Genomic DNA, 16,867 nt, shown 5'->3' on the forward strand with positions numbered 1-16,867 from the left:
TCCTGCAGCTGAACTTTGCATGGTCTATTCCATTTTATTTTTTTGAGCTATGATGCTCTGGATTCGAATGCTGCCTTGCAATAAAATAACGGCACCATGTTGGAACATGATTCTGTTGAAAGAAAGTACATCATGATGGTAAATAACAACTTCAGCCAATAGTGAAAATGAAATTGTCTAAGACATCCTTTGCATTTTGACTAGTATGTCAATGAAGATGCTATGCAAAGGCTATCAGTTTAATTAACAAGCATCTTAATGACACTCAATGTTATCTATGATACAATATTAGATAGGAAGGAAAGAAAATAATACATGGTTAAACATTTATAATGATCTCGTCTCAACTGAAGACTGATCAGTCATGTCACTACGCTGACTCTTTGAATGTGAAAGCAGTTTCTTGCTGGATCTGAAACTATAGCCCGAACTAGCTCGACTTTTCAATGATCCTTGATCTTCCAGATCGTACATATCCTGCTGTTGACCCTTGCCGAGCTTATTGCGAGTGAATTTTGCTTTCAGCCATGATGCTGAGGATCCCAATGCAGCCTTGAAATAGTTTACTGGTAGCATAAGGTAACCAATGACGGAGCTTCCGATTGATCTACTTGGCGTTGAATCACCGCAATTGTCTTGACCGTTATCAGGTTTTCTCTTGAAGATTGTACTCATCTTTACTCCAGTTTCACAGGCAAAAGCTTTAATCGATTTTGCCAACTTGACAACCATGGGGCTGATAATGATTACAGGCATGCTGAGGACAAAAACTGCTCCAATGGCCACCGGTATGCACATGATAGTAGAAAAGACCATCATAACGACTACGCCAGCATGGACGCCAACTTGTGCCATCAAGTATGAATGGTCGTGCAAGGCGTAGAAGCATGAAAGGGTTTGGCCAACAAAATAGTTTGCATTATCATCGACGTTATTCACGAAAGCAGTAGAGTTGAAATTGTTGCCCGGCAAAGTATAGTTGGCATACATATACAGGGTATTGTCGCTGTCGTAATGCATACTTGTGATGGTACAATTGGTGGGGGCGTAGTGAAGAGAGGAGTCGAGATCCTTGGCCGCTGCGTACATGAAGTAAACAGTCCCTCCACACCAGGCTAGTATGAACAGCGTAAAAAATGTACCTACAAGCAAAATATTAAGCCCAGATCAAACGCTGAAGGTAATGAAGAATGTGACAACTTACTTCCTAGACACCCTAACATGAGACTAAAAGGTTGATAGCAGAATATTTGAAGAGAAAGTAAGAGCAATCGTATTTATAGGACCAGGTTTAGAGTTCCTGGTTGTCAGGGCATGCGCAGCTTAAGTCTTTAGCCGATACCCACCCAACCAGCCACAGCTCGAATAGCTGCCTCGTGACTTTTTAGGAAAGATGCTGTATATCTAATATTTCAACTCCAAAGAATAGCATTTTTGTTGAGCCCATATGGGTCATCTAAGTATGCCTGCTATAGATATAAGACAAGGTTTTTGACAGCGTCAACAAAGTGAATTGCTAAGCAAGGCCATCCATGATGACTGGGGGAGCTGTGTGCACCACAAGTTGTTGTGGCGTAAGGTCCGCAGCTGGAGCTGAGCCTCGCTAACTATGGTTGATGGGCAAAGGAAGTCATCAGATTTGTCAAGCAACGTCATCCATCGTGCTTTGAGCTCTGTCCTACCTTGTTTGGTTTCCATGGTCACTTATTTCGGGATTAATTTGAATGATAAACAATTCCAAAAACTTTCTTTGCTGCTTAACAGCATATCCAGCTCATCATTGAAATTATGTTTATGAAGTAAGACGGAATGGTATTGGCCATCAAATCTGAAAAGACGATTAATTGTATATCAAAGCTCCTGTACTGCTCAACTATGAACCCCCAATACGTCAGCGAAGCTCTCTAAAGTAACAAACTGTTAACCTTTCATAGTTATTCCGTAGTCAATAGTGAAGTAAGTGATCCGAGTTGTTTGGGATTCATTGGGGTTGTTGTTATACCGGAATGATATTTAAAAAATGACATATACTCGACAGCTGTAAGCAAAGTAGGCAACATAGAAAGGGACAGATGATCAGAATTACAAGCGGCCTTGACATGCACTGTATCAGTGGCAATACGTAGTGGCTTTTTCCATATGGAAGAAATTACAACGTTCAGAAATGTACATTGGGTATGATGATATTTTATTTCTGACTTGAACCCTTACCATAGCAAGCACTGTCAGCGGATGGCAGAAAGCAGCCCAATAGTAACTCTCCATTTTACAACATGCTTGTCCCCTTTGCCACGCTGTACTCCTTACTGCAAAGGACTAATTTAGGATTTTCAAATGAAAGTACTGTGTAGTAGATTATAAAGCTGGAGGGATGGAATTGATCGACGGCAGTCGTTACTCCCTCTGAAGAGACAAAAAGAGCAGGTGCGATAGTCATACCATTAACGAAAACGGAACCGAGCATTTTCAGCGAATATAATGCATCGTGGTTCTATGCTTATTAGCTGCCGCTTAGTCGGTCAAGCGGAAGCAGAAAAGAAAATGCTCAAAAAAGGGCAAAAAAAGAATTGAATAGCGGTCGTTCAAACGCTCACTTCACCTGCTAAGCTCTGTGGCGCTCTGGTTCCTTGAATTTTTTTTTTCGTCTCTCTTTTTGCCACCCAAGTACATCTCTTCTTTTTCGCTCATAGGGAATGCAACTTCCTCCATGAATCCTCAACCATTGCGTTCACGAACTCTGTCACACCGTCGCTCCTCTGAGAGACGACCTGCTAATCAACCAGGAGACTTGGTTGTCCAGATTGACAATGCTGACCAACAGCGATTTCCAAACAGCCTAGAACTTCCTAATAGCCCTGTGATGGCGGAAAGTCCAAGAAGTCTTCGTAGCTCCATGTCTTTGGAACCAAGAAATGTACAAGAGGATGTTTGCTATCCTTCCAACCACCACAGGCCCACCAACGGGTTTGATTTAAACGCAGTAAATGATCTAGAAAAACCAAAATTAGACAAATCGCCCAATTTTTCAGAGAAACCAACCGACGGTACAGAAACGCTCATACATCCTGCCCTCAAGAAAATGGAATCCCATCATTCCAATCAAAGAAAATTCAGTTTATATGGCGATAATAATACAAAGGTTGGTTGATCTGCCGGCCTTGAATTATTTGACATATTGTTGTTTTCCATTGGTTTTGTCTCAGGTACTCATAAAATTCCTTTCCATATAGGCTACATCCATGATCACAAGCGACGTAGAGCGATATCTTCTATTCTCACCTAATACTGGAAGTTTCACAGCTACGAACCTATACAAGCTCCTTATGTGCGAAACGGGATGGGACTCGGAAACGGTAAAGGCTTCGGAGATCATGGAGAGCAGCCATGGATGGTGGTTGGATATTTATGCTCCTACTGACGACGAGATGAGAGTCATTGGAAAGGTAACGTTGTTGTCATGATGAGTAGAAATAGGATGAAGATAGAGGCTAATAGGACGTATTAGATGTTCCATATACATCCTTTGACCGTTGAGGACATTCAAACGCAAGAATCGCGCGAAAAATGCGAGATTTTTCAGAACTACATGTAAGTATTATCCAGCTGTATTAGGTTTTTTTTTTTTTAATATTTCAATGCCAGTTAGACTCAGAGATACTAATTACTTTCTGTTTCTTACCTTTTGTTTCAGGTTCGTGAGTGTTAGAAGCTTCATTCAAGACAGCTACAGTGGAGACTTTTTGAAGCCGTTCAACTATTATACCTTGGTATTCAAAGAATGTGCAATCACGGTAAGGCGGTGTTTCTTATCATGAAGTTTTGTTGAATCCATTCCATGCATTCTCAAACTGAATGTTGGTGTCATCAGATCCACTTCCAGACAGGACCAGAAACAGACAACGTCAGAAATCGCATGAACCAACTGAAGGACTTCATTGTTGTCACGCCCGAGTGGGTCAATTATGCGCTGATCGATGATATTACCGACGCTTTTGCACCACTCATTCAACAAATTGAAATGGAGGTTGATTCAATCGACGATCTTGTCTTGCTCCTTCGACAATCGGAACAGTCTGATATGCTAAGACGCATTGGAAGCTGCCGAAAGCAAGTCATGCAGTTGACCAGATTATTGGCTTCCAAGTCTGATGTTGTAAAGGCTTTGATTAAGCGGTCCAAGGATAAATCGTTGATCGAATTTGATTCCACCGAAGAAACCAAGACCCATCACGATGTCTTTTTGTTCTTGGGAGATATTCAAGGTATTTTGTCATTCATGAAATGATTAATTATGCTTGTAAACCACCGCCTCTAAACAGCTTTACTTTATGGTAGATCACATCATCACCATGTTGCAGAACTTGGGCCAGTACGATTCTGTCCTTGCTCGATCACACTCCAACTACCTTGCGCAGATCAACATTGAGTTGTCACAACTGTCCAACGGAACCAACAAAGTTGTTAACCGACTCACCTTCTTTGCCACTATGGCTATCCCTCTAAACTTGATTGCTGGTTTGTTTGGAATGAACGTCATGGTACAGTACCGATGATCGCTATATCAAATTGTTGGTGTATACTATGCTAATCTGTCATTCTAGATACCTGGTGTGAATAACCATGACTACACTTTCTTCACCTATATCGTTGGTGCTATGGTCTTATTTGTCATCGTCAGCATGTATATGGCTAAACGATGGGACCTGCTATAAGCTTATAGCCATGATACCTCCTCACTTTGGGTAACGATACACATCGTACGTATCCCATATGAAACCCTTCTCATTTCAATTCATTTTATTTCAGCATTTGTGTTTGTCGTTCCTCCTTTCTTTTTTTTTGGACAAGACAGACCAAACAATAAACCATATAATTGCATGTAACTGGAGTATCGTGTGATCAAAACGTGGAGTTCAGGAACTGTAACAATTGTGAGCGATTGGAGTCTCGGTTTTTGTCGTCCGATGTTTTGTGTACCTTCAGCTTAATCTTTTTTTTTTTTTTATCATTGCATTAGCGCCTACTTTTTCATCGTGTTGAATGCACCAACAAGTATTACCTTTTTGCCAGTGATGGGATTTCTTCTGTCCTCCTCCTCACTATGCGACCGGCGTCTCCGTGAACTATGTTTTTTCTAAGGTCACAAATATTGATTGGTCAGTTGAGTCAACATACCGCTTTGTAGCTCGCCACTGCCACATCTTACATCTTTTTTGGTCTTCTTGGTCTTCTTATCTCGTCGCGATTTGCGGTTATCTAGACCAAATAATGAGCGACAACATTTACGTAGCCGAAATTTCATCTCCTCCACGTACCTTCTGAATCACTTGACGAGTCGCTCGAGGATGATTCTGAGGAGCTTTGATGAGGGGACCGGCTTCGTTTTGATGACCGCCTTGACCTTTCTCGAGACGATCGTCTTTCTCTGCTACGATGCCGGGATCGATGTCGACTGCGTTCTACGTATTATCCCGCAATTTATGTATGGCAACAGATTCAATCCAGAGGTATCAAGTCAAAGGCATGACCGTTTATCAAAAGCAGAATGTGAGCATACACAACAACGAGGCACTCGCACTCTATTCATAGTTTATAACAATACCTTCTGGACTTTTCGACCGATGCCGACGAGAAGACGACTGGGAAGAGCGTGATTTCGATTTTCGTGGGCTGCGTGAGCGACTTCGTGAGCGACTGCGTGAGTGATTGTGGGATCGGCTGCCTCTGGAACTGCCTTGTCTGGATCGGCCACGATCGTGATCTGTTCTCTGGAGTTGGAATTACCGTTGACGAGTAGCAGTGTGCCCATAATGTCAGACATTACCTTTAAGCATGGTATTTAAAGTATTCGATAGCTTTCGTCAAAGTAAGATCTTATGGTTATTTGCCCACAAATTCTATTGTCTGAATCAAAGGGAAGAGGACTTTCAACAGTTCTTGTAGCAGTTCTTGTATTTTTTGAGGTGCTTGGTCACAAAAATTCAAAACCTTGACTGACCAATAAAACTGACTCAAAATTTATAAAATGGCTATGTAAGCGAAGATAGACACAATATACAAACCATGGCCACGATGATAACTTCTTTGTATGATAGTGAACGCAATGAATGGGAAATATCGTACGTCCATCAGACAAATTTACCTTGGACAAGGCTATCTATCCATTCGGTGGAAACAAGGGGATGTTGCTTTCTTTTTGTTCTTTGAATGGTAGTACGCATGTATTTGGTGAGTACGATTGAGTTAATGGAATAATTGTTGTATATAGCACTTTGTCGACTTTAGCTGGGTATGACCAGCATTGTGTAGTTTATCGCTGCTTACGACTACTGGACTGTTCATTTTGGCCCCTCAAGGTGAATTTCATAGTTGTCGGATTACAATAACAAGTATTGAGGGTGCACGGCCACTACTACCTCAGGCAACTGACGCACAACTCAGTATTAATCCAAACCACATTTTGAAACAGCACTCAATGTAGCAACTAGAAGGGAGAAACCTCCCGTTAGTCTCTCATTATACTCGTTAAGTTCATGTCTTAGCCTCTACTCATTCAATCAGATTTTTCATCTTTATTTTGCTTCCATTGCTTCCAATGCCTTCTTATGCTCTTCTGCCTCGCCGCTGTATCCTAGTCTTTCCGCAAGAATTACTAGCTCTTCTCTATTTGGCTTTGTATTGCCTTCAGAGAGGAGTTGCTTTTGTATAGTGAAGGCGTCCTCTAATCTATCCATATGTCGAAGAGTGTAGGCGGCCGACCATCTAGCAATGCGGTAGCTTTCCTTGGTTCTCGGTGTTTCTTTGTGTTCAACAGCCATTCTTCTGAGCTCGGTAGCCTCGTTAAAACGATCAAGTGCCGTCTGATAGTCTCCTTGGTCAAAACTATCCCAGGCTGTATTGTTCAAAATGATGGCCGCCCATAGCTTAGTGGGAGGATGTGTCGATTTTCGAGCCGTGTCAAGCGCTTCCTCAGACCACGCTCTTCCTTCAGTTGGCCCAGTAGTAGGGTCTAAGATAGCAAGCATATGCGCAGCATCTGCTGTATAGAAATCTTCAACACCAACTGCGGCTTCATATGCTTTCTTGAAATAAGGTGCAGCATCGTCTGGTTTTCCAGAAGATCGTAAAACTCTTCCGTATTCCAGGAGATATCTGATGTGCGGAATAACATGGTTGCTTTTCTGACGAGATCTCTCCAATGTTTCTATTGCGAGGTCAAACTTCCCCTGAAGTCCCTGGGATCGAGCTAATTGTGTTAATGCTTGTGCAGCTATGTCATCTTTTAGCTTATGTTGAAGAATGTCGTCAAATATCCTTTCAATTTCACTATTGTCACTCAGCTCCCACACAGAGTCGAATGCTGGAACTTCGCTAGTTGTCGCCAGATAATGCGCTGACTGTTCCGCCATAGAAATGAAAGCACCATCGAGGCACCTCTCACGGCGGGTCTTTTAATATTTTCTTGAAGGTTACACAAGTGGCTGCTGAACAATAGATTATGTTTGGCTATGTCTTGGATGTATAGCGTCTAAAAATTGTTCAAACTGATCAGGCAAGTTGTCGACGATCACGAAGCTATTATGGATAGGTAGATTCCAGAATCCAGTTCTCCATGAACACCTCAATCTCCATCTCCGCTGAATATTTCTCATTATACAAACATGGAGTATGTTCTAGGTTGCTATGGTAACTAAGCGAGTTTCTAGTTTGCAAGCACGACCAGACATGTTAGGATCAAATTTTGGATAACTGAATGAATGTATGTTCATTTTTCACGCACCTCGAGCAGCCCTATTATACTCGGTTTGTGAGGTTGTTTTTCAGCATTGGTAACGATTGGTAAATATGAAATATGTAATATGTCAAGTTGCTAGGCAACCAGGCATGATAAGGCGCAACGTGGTGTGGTGTAAGACTGATTGCGGTTGCGGACTTAAGCTCGAAGGAAAAGTTACACTGAAATGTTATGAATGTTTCAATGGCCTGAATCGGCTTATTATTATTTTGGCACCATGTCTTGTTCAGCAGTGCTTTCACCGGTTAGTCATCTATCCGGCAAATGCAGGTTCTCACATCTTTCTAGTGTTTCTATACGTTTGCTGATATTACGTTTGAGTTTTATGCTTTAAAAGATATGCTTTCCAGCAATCAATACTGCACTTGCCGGATGTGGTAGCAAAGAAATGGTGAATGGTCTTTGTTCATGGCAATTTTTGACATATCAGGTATTCACAGTAGATCAATCTATGTAATTTCGGGGTTTTCCGTGAACTCAAGTTGCGTCAGGTAACACTAGGAAAAAAAAAAAAGCTTGTGCGATCCAAACCGCCCAAGCAAAGGCAAGTAACACCCACCGTATGCACTATATGCGGTGGCACTAGATGAAGGGCTTGAAGTTGGTGGAGAGCACCATAAACACTCTGGAAGAGCAGGTTCATGCATTACTTTCTTCTACTCACTGGACACAAGCAATGGTGGACTTACCAGGTAAAGCACAAATGCTGCGCCGGAAAAGTCAATTTTCAAAGCCCTTTGGAACACGACATCAATGTGTAGATCCAGAAAGCTCAGTGCAAAAGGGAGAGTCAAACTCTTTGAAAAATAGACGGTGCGCTCCCTATGTACGTGCCCCAAAGTAGGGATGGAAGAGCTATGATTCAAGGGCATGGTTGGTTCATGGTGAGATTTAGTTAGGACACGTGCAGCTTCCTAGTTCATTCATACCCTCGAAATTGAAAGTAAATCGATCAGACGCTTCTATTTGTACCTTCGGTTAGCCACCACTTGAATAGCTTGAGCGTACTTATCCCGTGTGGCTTGCTTCCACTAAGTCTTCCCTTGCAGACATTGTCTGGGTTTCGTTTGTACTATACTTGGCAAGTAGATCCCCTTGAAATTTCTGGGTCCTTGTAGAGAATTGCCTTTGTGTTGGGTCGTACCACAGATATCGCTTTTCTTTTTATAGTCACGAAGCAACCTTACCATTACACTTCTTAATCGTTTCATTTTTTCTCACTACTCCGTCTTTTTTTTTTTTTTTTCGTTTATTCCTCAGAGCATGAAGCTTGATATACTTGTGCTGGCACTTCTGGCTTCAGAAGCATCTGCTGTCTGTATCTTTGGTTTTGGATGTGATCAATCAAGCTCTTCTGCCGTCAACGGATATCAGCTCGCCGTCGATACTGGTAGTGCATCACCGTCCCAAACACAAGGAAGCGGTAGCAACAACAACAACAGCAATACCAGCAACAGCGGATCCTCTACAACCTCATTTATAACGACCGCCACTAGCACTTCCACCAGTGTTACTGCTGATGGTGGAACCAACGGAATTTCCGCCTTTCCTGCTACCACTTGGAATGGACCCCACTTGAGGTCCACTGCCACCAATACCTATAACTCCAACCCTACCAATGCCAACAATGGTGGCAACAGTGGCTACGGCAACAGTGGCTACGGCAGCAACAATAATAACAGCAACAGTGGAACCAAGGTCAATGCTGGTGCTGTCGCTGGAGGCGTCATCGGTGCACTAAGTAAGCGCAAATTTTTTCATAGGTAACATCAGTCAGTACCATAATACTCATTTTGCCTTTATGAACTAGTTGTCATTGGTGCCGCCGCTGGACTGATCTTCTTCCTTTATCGACGCTCTCGTCAACGACGTGAAAACGCAAATTATGGAACCAAATTGTCAGAAAACGATTTTACAGCCGGTGCTGCAGCCGGACCTACCCTACCATCAGCAGCCTATAACGAACCTTCTCGCTATGATAACGGACGACGCTTTGTCCAACAAAAGAATCCTCATCCACCGCCGATTGGATTCAATAACATCACACCCACACAAAAATCACCTCCATATCAAGCTGAATACGGTCAAATGATCGAAAAACCATCTGAGGATACTCCTGGCGGTGCATGGAAGCCCGACGTAGCAGAGAGCAAGCCCAATGTATAAACCAATGCTGACTCTCCGCTGCATAGAGTCCACTCTTTTATATCCATACTGTCACTTACTCTACCTCATACTCGCATGCCATCCATACCCTATTCTGATCTTAGGATGCCAAAACCATCTTGCTTTTATATTACCGCTTCCTAAAGCCTACTATCTATTTCGTGTTTTCAAATATCTGAAAATCCTGAAAATAAAATTCATCCTATAAAGATTACCTTATTTTCGGTATCCATATAAAGTATCAATGAAGACAAATTAGTGAGCCTGCAAGCACGTTTAACTTAAATTGCGGCCAAGGAGGAAAAAGGTTATTCACCGATATAGCCATGATGGCTTGATTCTCATGGGGACGGAGTGGCTCGCAGATGCGACATTGGCCAAGCCTTCTTGTTTACCATGCACGTTTAAAAAAAAAGAATTGGTCGAAAGGGAGCATGAAAGCAGGAGAGTTAAGTAGCAGGAGAGTTGAGCGGCATCTCATTGACGAAAGGCACTCTTGCCACGTAAACTTTGTGTCAGTCTAGTAGAGCGTAAATGTATATCAATGCCACACTGGCCGACACGTTGTTCAGCCAAGTACTTCCACCATCATTGCCACCATAGTTCCACGTTCGATCGAGCTTGACCATCTTATAACATGACGCCATATGAGGTACTTATTTGACTAGATTTCAAACCAACACGCCGCCCTTAAACCAGTTTTTTACTTTGCATCCTCCTCCTCGTCGATTCCGCCCCTCCCGTTTGTTTGGGATGGACGTTGCTATCGTATGATACATGTCAGCTCCCAAATTCTATAAAAAATAAAACAGACGTCATGCGACCTTAAATTAAGACTCACAGCTGCCCTGACTCCTTTATGTGTCTGTCTACAAAAGGGATCTGCATGAAGTAAGCTAGATTTAAGCTATTGATTATGACATAAACGATGAGCAGAGCGGCTTTCACAATAGAATACACAGGATAATACCATAGTTTATACATGTTTACAAAATGGCAAATAATAATGAGAAAAATACTAAAAACCCTCACAATTCAGTATCTCGAAGGACAAGAACGATGGGAACATGATCGCTAGCACCATACGCAGTCTGACGTATTTCACTCTCAATCACCCTGTCTTCTAAATCAGGAGTGATGACAAAATAGTCTAATCGCCATCCTAAAAGCTTTGAACGGCAGTTGAATCGATAGCCATAATATGTGTAATGGCCCTTGGTGGTAGGATGAAGACGACGCCAAGTATCGATCATAGCAGGCAATTTTGGGTCTTCAGAGTCCGTTAGCAATTTGGTAAAATCGGTTCGTTCTTCGACAGTGAAGCCGGCCGATCTCAGGTTTGTTTTCGGTCGTGCGATGTCATCTTCTGTATGAGCGACGTTCAGGTCTCTACCTGTCGAGTTAATCAAAGCTCCTTTCTGTGACTCGCCAATAAGGGCGTAACTTACCCTGTCCATATGACTCGCTTGCCATCCTGTTGCAGACCACGGAGATACTTCTCCATATGTGTGTTGAACACCATCCTAGAGTCTAGATTCTTCAGTCCTTCCCCAGCATTGGGAATATAACAAGCAACCATAACAAAATCTTTAAAATGCGCAGTAATCACTCTGCCACGCGACGATGCTTCATGTCCTGGAATCCCATACACGACTTGACTAGGCTTGACTTTTGAAAATAACGCAGTGCCAGCGTAGCCCTTTTTGTCTTCATAAGACCAGTACCTGTATTTGTAAACTTTATCGTCCACTGCATCCGGGACGGGTTCATTGACCTTGGTCTCTTGTAAACAAAGTACATCTGCGTTTTCTGCCTTCACATAATTGCTATAGCCTTTGCGCATAGCTGCTTTGAGGGAGTTGACATTATAGGACGCTAGCTTGACTCCTCCGGGGGGAGCAGCTAGAAAGTCGTACGTGTCGGGCATAGTGGTATTGGTAGGCACCGAGGGGTCAAATGGCACAAATGCCGTGGATTTCTTTTGCTTTTTGGGCGTTTCTGTATCAGAGCCCGAGGTCACTTCCGATACCTGTTTTCTCTTGCTAGCTTGTCGAACCATGGTCGTTAATGGTCGTTGATGGAGACGCGAAAGTCTGAGCATTGGATTGCTGTCAATTTTTTTGACTGCTTTTATTTGTCCATCGAAGGACGCTGGTTTTCCACCTCTCTCCCTCGCACAAATTTGACCTAATGTCGGCCCCGCGATCGAACCCACGATTACCAGCCCCTGTCAAGCGTTACAGAGCAGGACAAGCTCCAACAAATGTACAAGAATCATCAGACGAAGAGGAGGAGGACGAGCAACAAGAACAACAGCAGGAGCCACCATCGATTCAAAGAAGAGATCATGCATCACAGGCAATTCAATTTGCCCAGAAAGAAGTCATCACGGGTGTTGAACAGGTTGCTATTTCTGATCAAGATGCAGCAAGCGATCGTCGACTTCGGCGACTTAAAGAAGCTCAAGAAGCAAGAGCAGACGAATCCGGTCGTCGCCGGCGGAGGTTTGAAGAAGACGAGCCTGCAGCCGCCCAAGAAGAATCGGAAGACGAGGACGAAATAGCTGCGCAAAGGCAGCGAATGAAGCAGAAAGCGCTTGAGCTGCGAAAAGCACAAGAAGCAGAAAGCTCTCGATTACAAGAAGCCATGCCTATAGAAGAAGAGGAGGAAGATGAAGAAGAGGAAGAGGTAGGCGATCCCAGATATTTCTCAATCGCCGTGAAACGACACGACACACCATTTTTATTTTCTTTCGTCACATACTGACTCTAGCTTATGATCAGGGATCCACCGAGTACGAGACTGACTCATCAGAGGATTACGTAGCACCAAAGTTGATTAAGCCTGTATTTATACCAAAGTATGTACATACCACAATCATTACAACAGCTTTTACTTGACATATCTCCGTTTCTAATATCACTTCTACGTTAGGGATAGAAGAGCCACGGTGATGGAGAAGGAACGCATAGCAGAGGCAGAAGAAGCAGCTGAACGACAAAGACTGGAGCGTTTGGAACAGCGAAAAGTTGAATCGCATCAATTGCTCGCTGATCAGCTTAAGAAAGATGTCATGGGCGAAGGTAAGAGAGAGAGACAAAAGTGTTACAAGCGGCTTCTTGCATGGTATGGCATTAATAACATGCCAACGTTCCTTTAGAAATCGATCCCGACTCCGCGGCTGGTCCCCCTGATGTTGATGATACGGATGGCGTTGATGAGGAGGCAGAGTTTGAGGCGTGGAAGATTCGAGAACTGCTTCGTATTAAGCGAGATAAGGAGGAAAGAATTGCGTAAGTGAAAAGTGTTTCAAGTCAGTGGTATGAGATCAAAGTCTAACTTTCGGATTTATGAAAATGTCAGTCGGGACCGAGAAAGAGAAGAAATTGAGCGACGACGAGAAATGCCAGAAGAAGAGCGTCTTAAAGAAGATTTGGAACGAGCACGCGAATCTCGAAAGAAAGAACGATCCAAGCACCAGTTTATGCAAAAGTATTACCACAAGGGTGCTTTCTATCAGGTGAGTGCAGTCCTCAATCCAAGAAAATCTTCGTCATATTCTGATCTTTTTGGTTTTTTTTTTAAAAAAAAAAAAATAGGATAACGACGACGAGATCTTTAAACGAGATTACGAAGTGGCAACAGAAAGCGAAATCAATAAGAAGGAGATGCTTCCTGAAGTTATGCAGGTCAAAAAGTTCGGTATGGCTGGCCAGACAAAGTACAAGCATTTGGCTGCAGAAGATACCACCGATAAAACATCTGCTTGGATGCAAAAGTCCGATGTCAACCGCCGTACTATGAAGCGAATGGGCGGTATGAAGGATGAATTTGAGCATCGTAACAAGCGCAGGCGATAGGATAGAATCACTCATAATAAAATGTAAATGTGCAATATATAGCATTTTCTTTTCTACATTGGTTGGACTCTCTATATTAATGGAACTAGCGTAGGGGCAATTTATGAATGCCATCTAGTCATAATGTGAGCTACACCGTCGATAAAACCGTCCCATTGTGACATTGCGTTGTCAGGATATGACTGTGAAGATGGATCGAAAGGCCGTAGCTAGTGGGAAAGAGAATGAGGCTATGTGGCAAACAGTGGGCACTTGTGTATTTTGCTCTTACCGTCACTTCCCGGGAGCGGATTCCACCATCTTGATCAATACTGTCGCTCACAGTCAATACGTTAGTGTCTTTCATAAGAAACTCCCTCTTGGTATGAATCGTTGCGCTGAGCAGCGTCATGGGCGTGTGCCCCACGTCTGCGTACTTTGGACATTCTATTGTGTCATGGCTGAAAAAATCCGAGCCAGTTAATCATTGATCAAGCATCGCTTCAAAACCATATTGACTTACTCTATTAATTGACATCGCTCTTGTATTCTATTTACAACTTTTTGATAATCGTCATGTGGATTATCCAAATGTTGCCCGTTTTTGATGATGGGCTGGTATACACGACCGCAAAAACGGACATCTGGCCTGTAGAATAGCCCTGTCAGTCATGGTTGCAGTCAACACTTCTCACATATTGAACTTACAAGGTCAAGCCTATAACATCGATAACGGATCTCTGCCTTTCCAATTGAGCCACATGAGGAGCCAGTGTATGGTCACTGCCAACGTTGAATTCAACCAAAAGCCGCTGGTGAGACTTTGTCTTTGCTGACTTCCAAAAGTCGCTGTCTATGTATTCTAATGTAACTGAGCGTTTTGGCTTGAGCGACAATGGTGTATACGGCAAAGTCAGGCGTTTAGATGGTTGGCTGTGGAACACAATGGTACAGTGTTACTCACGCTGTTCCGCACTGACTTCAATTTGGTATACCACTCACCTGGAAAAGAAGCACTGCCTTTCATGCTGCCAATCGTACTGTTTCTGAAAATCGCTTATGCTAAAAGCGCCATTAATAGGGCTATGCAAGTAGTTGGGGCCATTCGGAGTAGTGGTTGGATTTTGAAAGATCAGGTTGCCAAATCTATGTGAGGATGAGTCAGCCAGATCACTTTAACCGTTATATGACCGCTGGACTTGCCAAAATTCAATACTCTACCTGGCATATATATCAACGTTGAATGATTTGTTATCATCAAATTCCCTCCTAAATTCGTCCCGTAGCTTTGATAAAGCTGTGCTGCGCCTGTAGTCGACATGGTGTAAGAAACTCAGTATACAGCTGAAAAACAAACATAAGAAACCAATACTGTACCGTCCGGTGTATCCAGAAACAAGTTCCTCATCCTTTATGTTATCCTGCATTGTGGATAATGCCGAGCTGCTGTCCTTATCAGTACTTGCAGATTGAAGGCGACTCCATCCGCTAATTTTTGCTGTCAGTGGCATGGCGATGGGGTCATAAAACGGCATGAATGCAAGGCTTTCATCACCAATACTTCGCAAAAGCGTTTCATTTGCTTGGTCAGGCGACTGTGTCGACTTGGCTAACTTAAGCTATATTTTCGAAGAAAGTTACTCAGTATGTTATCTCACGATACGCTGAATATGCACATTTCGGTATACCTTGCTACTGACAACATCTAGTAATCGATTTGCTGAATCGACCTTCTCCTGTGTTTTGGCAGATACCCGAATCTGAACCTAGCTTGTTAATAACAACCCACTTTTTAGATACCACATGAAATTAACTTACCACACCGTCTTGTTCCGGTGATATAAATGCTCGAGTCAATTTTGACATCTCAGGGATGAGACGTTCAAGCTCTTGCCATCGCTCGGGCAAAGCCGCTTGACGTCGCGTGGTTTCAACTGGTTCTGGTAAATCCTGGAGCATTTTTTTTGCTTCCTCAACAGCCGTTTTTCTTCCGTGTAACAACAAGCTTTGATCGTGCGACTGTACAGTAATGGACGCCTTGGTTTCATTTTGCACATGTTGAAGAAACTGACCTTGATCGCTGATCAACAAGACGAGTTCCCGCTTTGTACTGGGCAGCACTTCCGTAATGACCTTTCTGGCGGCCTCACGTTCTTCTGGGGACTCAATGCCCCAAGCTCGCTTCACAATTCGCTCTACCAAAGCCGTCTTATGTCTTGGAGCTGGGATATTTTGACTCCGGAGATACGATTGTAGTTGCTGAACAGTGTAAGAGGTGTCTATTTTGGTCATAAGCTTCTCGTAGGCTTTCTTTCTTAGGTTTGTCGACTTTGGTCTGTCTTGTTCAAGCATTTCAAATAGTGTTTCCTGCGCACTTGTTTTGGAGTTGACCTTTGCATTCTGCTCCAGCATGGACGCTAAGGAATCCAACTTTTCAGCAGGTAAATGTTCCACCTGCTTCTTTGGTATCTTCCGATTGCAAGACGAGGCGGTAGCATGCAGGTGCCTAATGGAAGATCTCGGCAGCCGCAACATTCTGACGGTGTTGGTTGGTATTCAAGCTTTTGCCAAAAGTGAATTGCTGCCGTTTGGTGACCGGTTTGTTAAGCACCGTGACTGCCTTTTCTCAGAGCTCATTCAACTTGTTGCAAAATAACACTGATCGTAATTTGCCTGCCTTAGTAATCGTAAAACTAGAATTTCATCCGTTGTCGAAAACTTAAATAACCTACTACAATTATTCCAGGGGATAGTGCTTATGAATAGTATCTAAAAAAGAGCCTCATTGGAGATCAACGCGTATGTACGCTGGTGGCCGAGTGGCAGTGCTAGTCAACGCGTTCTTCTTTCTTGCATCATTTTATTGAGAGATTTTTATCAATGAAGTCCTCTCTCCTGTTTTGCGTCCGAATGCAGACAGACAGAACGATTTTGGAGCTTTTTTTTTTTTTTAAGAAACAAATTGTTTCTTCCAGTAATTCTACTTGTACCCTTGTTACGACTTTCCGCCGCGTGTGCAAAATGAGATGATGGCTATAACAAAAGAGGTAGTATTAGCGGGAAGTCA

At 43.0% G+C, this 16,867-nt stretch overlaps 8 protein-coding genes across 8 annotated transcripts; 3 read left to right on the forward strand and 5 right to left on the reverse strand.

The window, feature by feature from the left end:
- Nucleotides 1–327: 327 nt before the first annotated feature.
- On the reverse strand, nucleotides 328–1,236 carry K450DRAFT_300032 (uncharacterized protein; the record flags this gene model as incomplete). Its single annotated transcript, XM_051593716.1, has 2 exons — nucleotides 1,205–1,236; nucleotides 328–1,142 (listed from the first exon to the last, which is right to left on the reverse strand). Exons 1-2 carry the CDS (start codon nucleotides 1,221–1,223, stop codon nucleotides 328–330), a joined length of 834 nt encoding a protein of 277 aa, XP_051444836.1. The 5' UTR covers nucleotides 1,224–1,236.
- Nucleotides 1,237–3,164: 1,928 nt separating this feature from the next.
- K450DRAFT_240555 (uncharacterized protein) lies at nucleotides 3,165–5,071 on the forward strand. Its single transcript, XM_051588948.1, has 6 exons — nucleotides 3,165–3,443; nucleotides 3,506–3,588; nucleotides 3,692–3,791; nucleotides 3,869–4,262; nucleotides 4,336–4,538; nucleotides 4,602–5,071. Exons 1-6 carry the CDS (start codon nucleotides 3,240–3,242, stop codon nucleotides 4,710–4,712), a joined length of 1,095 nt encoding a protein of 364 aa, XP_051444837.1. The 5' UTR covers nucleotides 3,165–3,239; the 3' UTR covers nucleotides 4,713–5,071.
- Nucleotides 4,552–5,950, reverse strand: K450DRAFT_240560 (uncharacterized protein). The gene is made up of 6 exons (XM_051588949.1): nucleotides 5,825–5,950; nucleotides 5,603–5,761; nucleotides 5,316–5,459; nucleotides 5,207–5,256; nucleotides 5,060–5,134; nucleotides 4,552–4,989 (listed from the first exon to the last, which is right to left on the reverse strand). The coding sequence occupies exons 1-6, from the start codon at nucleotides 5,832–5,834 to the stop codon at nucleotides 4,900–4,902; spliced, it is 528 nt and encodes a 175-aa protein (XP_051444838.1). The 5' UTR covers nucleotides 5,835–5,950; the 3' UTR covers nucleotides 4,552–4,899.
- Nucleotides 5,951–6,550: 600 nt separating this feature from the next.
- On the reverse strand, nucleotides 6,551–7,409 carry K450DRAFT_280539 (uncharacterized protein; the record flags this gene model as incomplete). The annotated part of the gene is made up of 1 exon (XM_051593363.1): nucleotides 6,551–7,409. One exon carries the CDS (start codon nucleotides 7,407–7,409, stop codon nucleotides 6,573–6,575), a length of 837 nt encoding a protein of 278 aa, XP_051444839.1. The 3' UTR covers nucleotides 6,551–6,572.
- A 1,640-nt stretch (nucleotides 7,410–9,049) lies between these two features.
- Nucleotides 9,050–10,165, forward strand: K450DRAFT_280540 (uncharacterized protein). Its single transcript, XM_051593364.1, has 2 exons — nucleotides 9,050–9,536; nucleotides 9,606–10,165. The coding sequence occupies exons 1-2, from the start codon at nucleotides 9,059–9,061 to the stop codon at nucleotides 9,959–9,961; spliced, it is 834 nt and encodes a 277-aa protein (XP_051444840.1). The 5' UTR covers nucleotides 9,050–9,058; the 3' UTR covers nucleotides 9,962–10,165.
- An 824-nt stretch (nucleotides 10,166–10,989) lies between these two features.
- K450DRAFT_174538 (uncharacterized protein) lies at nucleotides 10,990–12,020 on the reverse strand (the record flags this gene model as incomplete). The annotated part of the gene is made up of 2 exons (XM_051584198.1): nucleotides 10,990–11,293; nucleotides 11,410–12,020. 2 exons carry the CDS (start codon nucleotides 12,018–12,020, stop codon nucleotides 10,990–10,992), a joined length of 915 nt encoding a protein of 304 aa, XP_051444841.1.
- A 64-nt stretch (nucleotides 12,021–12,084) lies between these two features.
- K450DRAFT_240567 (uncharacterized protein) lies at nucleotides 12,085–13,872 on the forward strand. The gene is made up of 6 exons (XM_051588950.1): nucleotides 12,085–12,649; nucleotides 12,745–12,821; nucleotides 12,896–13,044; nucleotides 13,122–13,254; nucleotides 13,325–13,481; nucleotides 13,561–13,872. Exons 1-6 carry the CDS (start codon nucleotides 12,152–12,154, stop codon nucleotides 13,819–13,821), a joined length of 1,275 nt encoding a protein of 424 aa, XP_051444842.1. The 5' UTR covers nucleotides 12,085–12,151; the 3' UTR covers nucleotides 13,822–13,872.
- Nucleotides 13,873–14,565: 693 nt separating this feature from the next.
- On the reverse strand, nucleotides 14,566–16,368 carry K450DRAFT_240573 (uncharacterized protein). The gene is made up of 5 exons (XM_051588951.1): nucleotides 15,619–16,368; nucleotides 15,489–15,560; nucleotides 15,178–15,419; nucleotides 15,022–15,108; nucleotides 14,566–14,946 (listed from the first exon to the last, which is right to left on the reverse strand). The coding sequence occupies exons 1-5, from the start codon at nucleotides 16,333–16,335 to the stop codon at nucleotides 14,799–14,801; spliced, it is 1,266 nt and encodes a 421-aa protein (XP_051444843.1). The 5' UTR covers nucleotides 16,336–16,368; the 3' UTR covers nucleotides 14,566–14,798.
- Between the last annotated feature and the right edge of the window lie 499 nt (nucleotides 16,369–16,867).

This window comes from Umbelopsis ramanniana (assembly GCF_025399195.1).
Source record: "Umbelopsis ramanniana AG unplaced genomic scaffold K450scaffold_26, whole genome shotgun sequence".
In the NCBI taxonomy this organism is placed as follows: domain Eukaryota; kingdom Fungi; phylum Mucoromycota; class Umbelopsidomycetes; order Umbelopsidales; family Umbelopsidaceae; genus Umbelopsis; species Umbelopsis ramanniana.